This window comes from Triticum aestivum, chromosome 7D (genome assembly GCF_018294505.1).
Source record: "Triticum aestivum cultivar Chinese Spring chromosome 7D, IWGSC CS RefSeq v2.1, whole genome shotgun sequence".
In the NCBI taxonomy this organism is placed as follows: Eukaryota; Viridiplantae; Streptophyta; class Magnoliopsida; order Poales; family Poaceae; genus Triticum; species Triticum aestivum.
This window is the reverse complement of record NC_057814.1, coordinates 236,573,613-236,585,303: the sequence shown is the minus strand read 5'-3', so window position 1 is coordinate 236,585,303 and position 11,691 is coordinate 236,573,613. Positions and strand designations below refer to the sequence as shown.

Here is an 11,691-nt window from a genome sequence, read left to right as displayed (position 1 = left end):
AGTTAAATCACAGTAGACTAAATTTCAAAATTGGGTCAGTCGATTTTTCAGAGCTCGCCGGAGTTCGCCGGTGCGAACGAAGGGGCTCGGGTGGTTGTGGGGCCTCGCCGAACGAAGAAAACTCGACGCGGGTGGGGGTTGGGGCGGGGGCGGGGGGTGGGGGTGGCGGAGGAACACAGGCGGCGGGGGCCGGTGGTTCGGCCGGCAGCCTGTGCGGTGTTCTGTATGGGAAGAATCAGAGACGAGGAAGAAGATGGGTTAGGAGACATAGGGTCTTCATCCAACCGCCTGAAATGGCCGAGAGACAGCTCGGAGTTGCATTCTTAATGCGCTCTGGTTCATCATGTGTGGGCACTGCGCAACCAACATTTTATTATCCAAAATCTGCTTGCTCTTCTTTACCATGTTCCTCTTCCGTTCTTCTTTAATATGTACTCTCTCCGTTCCTAAATACAAGTCTTTGTATAGATTCCACCATGGACTACATATGGAGCAAAATGAGTGAATCTACACTCTAAAATGTATCTGGATACATCTGTATGTGATCCATAGTGGAAATCTCTACCAAGACTTATATTTTGGAACAGAGGGAGTATGATAGTGGTACAGTATGTTCCTTGTACTGAAGATGAGCAGGGACTTTTGCAGTGTAGAGGTCTATACGGTCGGTTGTGATGGACACTTTGAGCCTCTTAGATTCGTAGGATCTTGTAAACACAGGAATATGATTTGTAGTCACCTGCCCACTTGAATCCTATAAGAATAGCAAGGAAATGCGGGGAGCTGTGTCGCCTTTGAGAGTAACACTGATATTAACAGTAGCGCACCTTCACTTGAAGAGAGCTGGTATCCGAAGCCTTTCTAGCCGTACCGGCAATACTAGCACATATATTGCAGCAAGTTCCACTTTGCTGATTTTACTCTGATGCTTACGGTTTCCCCGTTATATCTACACTATGATCTGTGTAGCTGCTTTGTGTCGCACTAGCAGCCGTCCACTCTTGAAGCTAAACACTGCAATGACTTACAAAATTGGCACCAAGGCATTGAGTGCCATTCTGGATGCAATGAAACTCATACGCTCCCCACCTGTTGATTCTTGTTCAGAATATGATCCTAATGACTCTTGTTCAAAATTGCCACATATAGAGAGACAGCATGGAATTGCATTTCTTTGGGCGCTGTGATTCATCATGAGTGGGCAACCAACATTGTATGCAATGAAGTGGAACCTCAAGAATATGCTTCCTCTTCTGTTCTTTAATATGTTCCTCTTTGTTTATTCTGTATTTAGTATGTACAGTATGTTCCTTGTCAGGAAGGGGCGCAGGGACATCTGCAGTCAACAGCTGATAGAGCTGGCCTATACATGATCGATAGGCTTTCAATTACTAGCGGCAATACAACACCATATTTTCAAGCCAGTTCCACTTTCCCGATTTATATATCGTGGTTATGGTGTACCCCTGTTATGTACACTATGATCTGCCTAGTTATTGTGTGCTCTTGTTATCATGGTTTGGCAATAAACTCTCTATATAGTATATTATGAACCTATCATCTGCCAGCTATCCTTACTTCTGGAGCCTATTTTTTTGTGTACTTGTGCCAGATTATATAAATGCACGCACCATATTATAGCACACATGAGCTCTCTCATCAGAATCCAGTGATAGCACACAAGTGTTTACAGGGGCGCCCCTATATTAGAATATCATCTGCATTAAAAAGATAATCTCACAACTATTTATGTTTTCATGGTTCTCAGACATTATACGCAATTACAGTGAATATCAGAATCCGCGCATCAGAAGAATATTGTGGAACACTGCAATGACTTACAAAATTAGCACCAAGGCATTGAGTGCCATTCTGGAAGCAATGAAACTCATACGCTCCCCACCTGTTGATTCTTGTTCAGAATATCATCCTAATGACTATTCTAACCTCGAGGAGTCAAAGGCAGATGGCCTGTCCTGTTCACCCATCAAGGTGCATGTTCTAATTTGGCAAGGTTTTATTGATTGCGAGTATCTTGCATATGTTGTCTTGCATTTCTTCTACTTTGTTGCACCGCCATCTGCTTAGTTTACTCATCATATAACTCGAGATGCCATGCCCATCCATTATCAATACATATTCCATCTGTCATCATACCATGTTTTTCCACTCAAATGTTGTTCTTGTGCATCAGACATCAAAAAGGAAGAGGGTGATTGCCGAACCTGAAGGAGCACCAGCAAAGTCCTTGAAAAACGTGGTGGTGCTAGAGAAATCAGACAGCGCCCCACTTATATTGGCTGTACAACCAGTGACACTAAACGTAGGACCGACTCCAGCAGACTATACCCATACTTCACTGGCCACACCACTAGCCCCACCACACAGGACCTGCACTCCAACAAAAGGTATACCGATTTCATTTGCCATAGCACCAGCTGTACCACAAAAAAATCCCACTCCAGCAAAAAGTACAGCAAGTCCACCGGCCGAAGACCTATCGCAACTGCAGAGACGGCCAATTCCTGCAGATTGGAAGCCCATTCCATTTATTCCCGGTTTAAAAGACAATGCTTTCAATGTTGTTAGGGACTACATGCATATATTCCCATCATGGGAAGATTATAGTGAAGACAAACACCATTTTCACATCTTCCTGTCCAACTTACGTGTAAGTGCTATTGTTCATGGTTATTATTTTCCTATTTTCTGCTGATCGAACACATCAATGATTTACATTACATTGTTGTAACTAGGCGAGGGTCAATCTAGATAGTCATGACGAGAAAAGCTTGCTTGTGCTTTTCAAGGAAGCATTGCAGCAGTATCGGTGTTACCTGAGGAAATCACACTTTGATGGCAAGTCTATAAACGAATTTCCGGTGAAGTCTCCTGTGCTAAATTTAGAAGACATTGAATGGAAAAACCTTGTTATGCACTGGTCTCGTTCCCAGGATGAGGTACTGTCTATGAAATCAAATGACAATTTGAACTTCTACTTTTCCGCATGTGCCTTACGGATCTTTTTTGCAGGAAATCTGCTCGAAGAAGAATTCCGGTTTGAAAAGAACGACAGGATATCGCAAATATGCTGCCCGCTGCTTTGCTCTTGTTAGTACCTGTTGTCCTGTATCACTGTACTTGCATACATACCTTGTTCATTATGTGACAGCAGTATGCATGATAGCTTGCTTATCAATTGTTCGCTCCAAATTATCTGATCTGTATGAATGGTTACATTAGTGTAGAATATATCCAATGCCAATGATTTTTTTAGCTCTGCATTGTTCCTATAAGTACATGCTGTCCTTTATCAGTGTACTTATATTGACAGGTAGTTGTTCATGTACCATCACTCTGCAGCTTATTTTCCTTTGCCCTCCATTTTCTACACATCAGATCTATATTTACTCTTACCATAAGGTTGGTACTGAAGAAGTTTAGCTGTGCATTGCTCTTGGCTGTGCCTTTTGCCTGTATCGCTGCACATACATTTATAGCTACTTGGTTATGTAGCATCACTCTTCATCTTATCTTAAATATTCTCCATTTTTTCGTATATTATCACATCTATATTTACTCTTAACAAAATGTAGAATAAAGGCAATGCTTATGAAGAAGATTCTGTGGTAAACTTCTTGAATTGCCCCCCCCATCAGCATGGACAAGGGCTTTATAGAGCCTGTCTTCACCAGTAATGTAAGTTTGTCCTTCTCAAGCCTTCAAACTTTGTTGTGTATATTTGGTTAGGCATGACTGCAACAGCTGTTTATTTTTGGTGTTTGCATCAAATTGCATGTTTAAAGTTTATTATGTAGTTCATAAACAAAAGTTTGTCCTTCTCAATTTAAGTTTTCAGTTGTATAACCAAGTTCCTTCTTCATACCATGTAAATTAAACTATACAGAGCAAGTGATCTTCTTTTTCACTGCATGTATGCTTATGTTCTTCATCCGTAATCCAGTGGTGTGGTGAACCTACCCACTACAACACAATGTCATATTCTGCAATGTCTTAACTATGAACAATGTCATATCATTCTACTATTATTTAAACCGTCTCTTTATTTGCCAATCTGAAATGGGATAAATTGACAGCACACTAACCATTGATACTTATGAGTTCTTGATCTGTAATCCAGTGGTGTCGCGAAGCTGCCAACTCCTTCACAATGTCATTTCCTGCCATGTCTTGACCTGAACAATACCATATTGTGTTAATGCAATTTTAAACTGTGTCACTTTATTCGTCAGTAAGAAATGTGATGAATTGTCAGCACTGATACTTTTATGTGCAAAACCTGTCATCTGTCTGCTTGTTTATCTTTCAGAGTGAGGAAGATATAAGTGTTGAACAAGCGCAGTCTCATCATCTTGCTCAGGTGGTTGCGCTGCAGCTCGCCAGCAGGGCTAACCTTTCTTGAACTCTATTGAAGTGCTGTCGGTTTTGTATATTATTTTGTCGGCGTGTTTATTTGCACTGGTGGCGATCTTTGATGCCCAGTGTATGTAATCTGCTGTCTGCTTGTGCTTTATTATCATAGTGGCGAACTTTGATGCCCAGTGGATGTAATATGCCGTAATTTCTTTATTGTATAGTCTATGTTTTTTCATATTCACGATGCTGTAGTTATTTTACTGTATATATATCCTGTCTTCGCAGTAAACCGGCCAAACCGTAAAATTACGGTACATAATCGGGTCGTCATGCAATCATGATGTATGATCCGCATCATGGGCCTCGTCAAACTGGCCCACTAGTAGATTCGGGCCTTTAATAGGCCGAGTAACCCCCGGCCCTCATTTCGCAAGAAAACTCAATGGGCTTTTAGGAGGCTGAGAAGTAGGTTGGGCCTGAAACGTGCCGAACAGCTCACGGGCCGGTAGCAGCCCGGAATGGACCCCGGCCCATGATTGTGCGAATCAAATCACGGGCTTTTAACAGGCCAAAATTGTCTCGGTCCTTGTTTGGCCCAATCAGATATCGGCTGCGAGCAGGCCGGAAGCAAACCGGGCCGTAGTTAGGCCCAACTATATGACGGGCTTTTAACAGGACGAAATTAATATAGGGCCGAAATGTTAAACGGGCCCTTAACAGGCCGAAACTAATATCAGGCCGAATTACTAAATGGGCCTTTAGCAAGTGGGCCCAAAAGCATAGCGTCCAATTAACGGGCCCAATCTGATATGGGCCATAATTGAGGCCAAAGCCTCTTAAAGGGTTGGACCTGATCTGGGTCGTGATTTGGCCCAGAACGTGGGAGGCTTTTAACGGGCCGGATCTCATATGGGCCATTATTAGGCCCGGAACGTGGCAGGCCATTAATGGACCGGATCAAATATGGGCCGGCATTTGGCCCAAAACATGGCAGCCAGTTAATGGGCCGGCCTACTAGGGTCCTCAAAATCTTGTGGGCCAACAGCTAGGCCGGCCCATTAGTGTCGGCGAAATCTCGTGGGCCTTTAGCTGGGCCGGCCCATTATGATCTGCAAGAATTTTGTGGGCCTTTACCTGGGCCGACCCATTATGGCACACAAAAATCTTGTGGGCCTTTACCTGGGCCGGCCCATTATGGCCCGCGAAATCTTGTGGGCCTTTAGCTGGGGCAGCCCATTATGGTCCACAAAATCTCCTGGGCCTTTAGCTGGGCCGGCCCATTATGGTCCGCAAAATCTTGTGGGCCTTTAGTTGGGCCGGCCCATTTAAACTTGATGGGCCGTGCCATGTGTCGACGTATCATAGGCGCCTTTTGTCCAATGAGTGGATGACATCTGTCCCAACGATGAGCCGACACGTGTTTCCTCCAGCCAATGATGATTTTTACACATGGAAAATCCCCATTGGTCGCGGCTGTTAATGGGTTATCGGATCCAAAACCCGACCCAATAGCTTAACGGCGTTCCGTTACGGTGGATGCCACGTGTCGGTCACCCTTGACGAAAGCACTTCTGTGACGCGCGATTTATCGTCATGGAAGTGGACACTTCCGTGATGATAATTTTGGTAATGTCATGGAACACTTCTACGACAACACAGGTATGACTATCTTGATTCTGTCATAAATTTGTCATGGATGTACATGCATGACAAAAAACGCGACCTACTGTGACAAACACGTATCATCACGGAAGTGTATTTTTTTGTAGTGATAAGCCATAGGGTTTAGCCCGTAGAGAGAACATCAACGCAAAATCATTCACCTAGCCCTAGAGTTAGACCACACATTACGATCTCGAGGTAGATCAACTCTGTACTTGACACATCTTCATCAATATAAACAAGAGTAGGACGTAGGGTTTTACCTGCATCAAGAGGGCCCGAACCTGGGTAAACATCGTCTCTTCCGTTCCTATTACCCTCGATCCGAGATCCACAACTCGGGACCTCCTACCCCGATGTCTGCCGGTTTTGACACCGACACTGGTGCTTTCATTGAGGGTTTCGTTGTGGGATCGCCAAAAGGATCGATGCCTCATCTGTAGATCAACTGCTCCAATGGCCACAGGAGCGTTTACGCCCCCGACCAACTTTTTGTGTTCGGCAGCATGGTCTTTTGCGCCAACTCGATGGGCCATCTGGCCTCTGTCAAAAACTACGCCCCGGGTCGGATCATGACTTTCAATGGCCTTGAGTACGCCGCGGATCCCCGCGGCAAGCTTGTCTTGTCGGGATGGCCCCCCGGTCGAATTGAGAACTTGTCCGGCTGTGGAGGTTCGAATCCGGAGTCGATATCCGCCGAGGCGTCAGCAGAGACCCCAGACGGAGCCACTCCGGCCAGCCTCCTCCCGATCTCTAGTCCGGACGTAGATCCGGCTCCCACCTCTGAAATTACGTCAGGGTTAGAACTGACCTCGGCATAAAATCCGGATCCACTCCTAGATCCCCTTCGCGCAGAAGACTCGTTAAGCTACACATCGAACATACTTCGAGTTAGCCCCGCTTATGAACTAGCGATGAACTCCGAAGAGCTATCTCACCTCAATGAGATGCTTGACCGCATCGAGAGCATGTCCATCTCGAACGGTAAGACTTCGGTTTACGATCAGACCGGACTTAAAGCCGACGATCAGGAAATTTACGTCCCACCCACCACCCACCTAGTCATCACGGTCGATGACTTACCGACGTGCTAGACTATGGCGAGGCCTCTGACATGGATGAAGATGCCGATGGTCCCCCAGAAGACACCTCACCTCCGGTAAACACCGGCAGGTGGACTCCTACATCTACTTATGATGTGTACATGGTGGATACCCCCAATACCCCTCTAAGACGTCAGAGAAGACGCAGAAGAGGCAACAATGGGGAACCTAGCGACAATAATGCAACCGCCAATAACGGCGAGGCCGGAGCCGGGGATGGCGACAACCCCGAGGGAGACAATCAAGCTTCCCCAATGCGGAATGGCACACCCGAAGGACATCTCGAGGACTTAGATCCCGAAGACCTCTTTGAAGGGGCCGATGACAACTACATGTCGGAGTCAGAGGAGGACGAGCCTCAGTACCGAGGACTTTGTCGTCCCCAAAGACCCTTTTGAATAAGAGCGCTTCCAGCGGCGCCTCATTGCGAGGACTCGGAGCATGAAGCGCAAGCAGCGGCAACTATAGGCCAACATCGACGCACTAAATGAAAAGTTGGTCAAAGTGCTCTCCGCCAAGCAAGACATGGAAGAACGGCGCCGTAGCGTGCTGAAATCATACCCACGCAGGCGTCTCTGGCCGAAGTTTGACGAGGAACTCACCGACGACCACGACCGACCCCCTAGACGCTGGGACAGGCCAATGCGGGAAAACCTCGACGACCGGCCACCTCCACGCTGTTATCGCAAGGACCCCGTGGATTACCTAGATCCTCACGATGTTCGACGTTGCATCGAGGAAAACAGGGCACCTCCTCGGTACATCTACGGATCAAGAGGACGCGCGCCCGCCGGGCTTGACGACTACGATGCCTGGATGGACAGGAATAGCTGTGCCCGAGACCAAGCTTATTCATGGCTCTCTCCTGACCTCCGACGAGATGCTACTCGGTTCCGAGGTCTGGCCAACCCGATCTGCTTCACAGACAGGGTGATGGAACATCAATTCCCTGAAGGATTTAAGCCCATCAATATAAAATCATACGATGGCACCACCGACCCGGCAGTATGGATCGAGGACTTCCTTCTCCACATACACATGGCCAATGGTGATGATCTCCAGTCCATTAGATACCTGCCTCTCAAGCTAAAGGGGCCGATGAGGCATTGGCTTAACAGCCTGCCTCCTCACTCTATTGGCAGCTGGGAGGCCCTAGAGGATGCTTTTTGAGCAAACTTCCAGGGCACGTACGCCCAACCTCCGGACGCTGATGACCTCATCCGTGTCACCCAGCAGCCAGGCGAATCAGCCCAGAATTTCTGGAATAGGTTCCTCACCAAGAAGAACTAGATCATAGACTGCTTTGAAGCCGAGGCCATCGCCGCATTCAAGAATAATATTTGAGATGAATGGTGGGCCCGTCAACTCGACGAGGATAAGCCGAGGACTATGGCTGCCCTCACCTCGCTTATGACTCGCTTCTGTGCGGGAGAGGATAGTTGGCTCGCCCGCAGTTCTCACAACGGCGAGGCAGGCACCTCGGAAACACGCGACGCCAATGGAAAACCTAAGCGTAATAAAAACAAGGGGGTATAAAAACGGCGAAAGCGATACCGAAGACGCCACGGTTAACGCGGGGTTCATCGGACCTAAATCCCGACATAAAAAGAAGCCCTTTAAAGGGAGCAAAGACGGACCTAACCATCTCGATAGGATCCTGGACCGGCCGTGCCAAATCCACGGCACCCAGGACAAACCAGCAACCCACACTAACAGGAATTGGTGGGTCTTTAAACAAGCTGGCAAGGTCGCGGCAGAGGGTCCAAGTAAAACCCAAAACCGCAGCGAAGACGAGGATGAACCTCTGCGGCCCAATAATGGAGGCGAAAAGAAGTTTCCTGATGAGGTAACTGAGGTCAACATGATCTACATTACTCACATCCCTAAGAAGGAGAGGAAGCGAATGCTTCGGGATGTCGACGCGTTGGAGCCAGTCGCCCCGAAGTTCAACCCCTGGCCGACTTACCCAGTCACGTTTGATAAGCATGACCATCCGACCATCATCAGGCATGGAGGATCGGCGGCGCTCGTCCTGGACCCCATTATCGATGGTTATCATCTGACACGCGTCCATATGGACGAAGGAAGCAACCTCAACCTCATTTACGAGGACATGGTTAGGAAGATGGGCATCGACTCATCCCGGATCAAGCCGAGCACCACCACCTTTAAAGGTGTCATCCCAGGCGTCGAGGCCCGCTGCACCGGAACGGTCACCCTGGAGGTAGTCTTCGGCTCGCCCGAGAACTTCACAAGCGAGGAGCTCATCTTCGACATCGCCCCCTTCCGGAGTGGATGCCACGCGCTTTTAGGGCGCACAACCTTCGCACGCTTCAATGCAGTCTCGCATTACGCCTATCTCAAGATCAAAATGCCAGGGCCCAACGGTGTTATAACAGTCAATGGCAACACTGAGCGCTCACTCTGGGCTGAGGAGCAGACCACAGATTTTGCAGCCAAGGTACATGCGTCCGAGGATGCAGCCCGCATCGATAAACACACCGCTAGCTCTTTGAAGCTCACTCAGGCCGCACAAATCGACCTCGGCCATATACCCCCACACCCTAAATAGGGATACGGGCTCCTCGCGTGCCCTCTCTGGATGGGGCACTACGTCCCCAGAGTGAACAATTTTGCACTCAAGATTCCCTGGGTCATCGAGGAGCCAATTTTTTTACTAAAACGTCGGAATGGTTCGACCAAGCAACAACATGGCTTTGAGCCCCCGCATAGGCAAGTCTCTATCAAAGAAACATCCAAACATGACTATCTCAACATGGCTTCAACCACATAACGAACTTTGGCAACGCCTCCTTCAAGGAGCTCAGTTAATCATGTGACGCCCCCGATTCAATCGTACACTAATCATACACGCAAATGTGTATGATCAAGATCAGGGACTCACGGGAAGATATCACAACACAACTCTAAACACAAATAAAAGTCATACAAGCTTCATATTACAAGTCAGGGGCCTCGAGGGCTCGAATACATAAGCTCGATCATAAACGAGTCAGCGGAAGCAACAATATATGAGTACAAACATAAGTTAAACAAGGTGCCATAAGATGGCTAGCACAAACGTGGATACAAATCGAAGAGGCGCATGCCTCCTACCTGGGATCCTCCTAAACTACTCCTGGTTGTCAGCGGCTTGCACGTAGTAGTAGGCATCGTCGGAGTAGTGGTAGTCGTCGTCGGTGGCGTCTGGCTCCTGGGACCCGACATATGATCGCAGCAACCGGGTCTAGGGGAAAGGAAGGTAGCAAAGCAACCGTGAGTACTCATCCAAAGTACTCGCAAGACCGATATCAGATCTACACTACATATGCTTCGGTATCAATAAAGGGGGTAGTATCTGTGGACTGGACTGTAGAATGCTGGAATAGGAGGGGGAGAAGCTAGTCCTATCAAAGGCTACGCTTCTGGCAGCCTCCATCTTGAAGCATATAGAAAAGAGTAGCTGGTGTAGTAACAAGTAACATCCACTACTGGAGGATGCTGCTAACGCGACACTACGATCAGAGACCCTTTGACGAAACTGTGTGCGATGCATTAATCGCAAACGGTGATGTAAAAAAACTGTCAAAGAAGATGCAAAACATTTGCGATGAAGGATACATCAAACACGGTTCAGATTTTAGTTGCGTGTGCGATGCGGGGCATACGATTCAGTTCAATGAACTGTTTGCGATGAGGCAGAACAAAAGAAACGGACAACCAGATGAAGGTGTGTGCGATATACGGCATACAGTTCACTTGGATAAACTATTTGTGATGAGGAGGAACAACAGAAATGGGCAGCCAGATGAAGGTGTGCGATATACGGCATACAGTTCACTTAGATGAACTGTTTGTGATTAGGCAACACACAAGAAACGGTCATCTAGATCAAGGTGTGTGCGATATACGGCATACAGTTCACTCGGAAACTGTTTTCGATTAGGCAACGCAACAGAAACGGTTCAGCCAGATCAAGGTGTGTGCAATGGAGGGCATATAGTTCATTTCGTAAACTATTTGTGTTGAGCCAAGAGAACAGAAACGTTTCACATAAACAAGATGTGTGTGATACGCGACAAACATCCAATTACATAGGTGGCTAGTACACACATGACATTTCCACACACCAAAGTAAACTATTACATGCATAATTAACTAGGATAAACGACCATCTGATCATCATCTACTTCTTCTGACGCTTGCCGCCACTGCTCTACTAGGATAAACAGAACATTCTTTACTATGAATAGTGTGCTCTGTTGGGCACACAAGTATATGGATCATAGCCTTGGGCGAGCAATGTGCCCGCACGTGTCGTGCTAGCTCGATGTTCCTTCTATGCTAAGTTTCCATAAATTGATGGCGTTTTATGTACACGCCGCCGTTTCCCACCATTTCCTCGCCGGTTTCCCGCCACCTAGTGATATTGCGCATAAAACTAGGCGGTGCACGACACACGGAGGCAACAAACTCAGCCTGTAGCACACCCACCTTTTCCAAGCATGCCAACCCACTAAAGCGTCGCCTCTGCCATCAACCTCGTCGA

The 11,691-nt window shown here is 47.3% G+C and overlaps 1 protein-coding gene across 1 annotated transcript in view; it reads left to right on the top strand.

Moving 5' to 3' along the window:
- Nucleotides 1-9,003: 9,003 nt before the first annotated feature.
- The window catches only part of LOC123171056 (uncharacterized), a 55,659-nt gene continuing 52,971 nt past the window's right edge, over nt 9,004-11,691 (top strand). The window contains exon 1 of the mRNA XM_044588720.1: nt 9,004-9,603. Within this exon, the coding sequence (XP_044444655.1) occupies nt 9,004-9,603 (600 nt within the window). The remainder of the gene's footprint in view (nt 9,604-11,691) is intronic.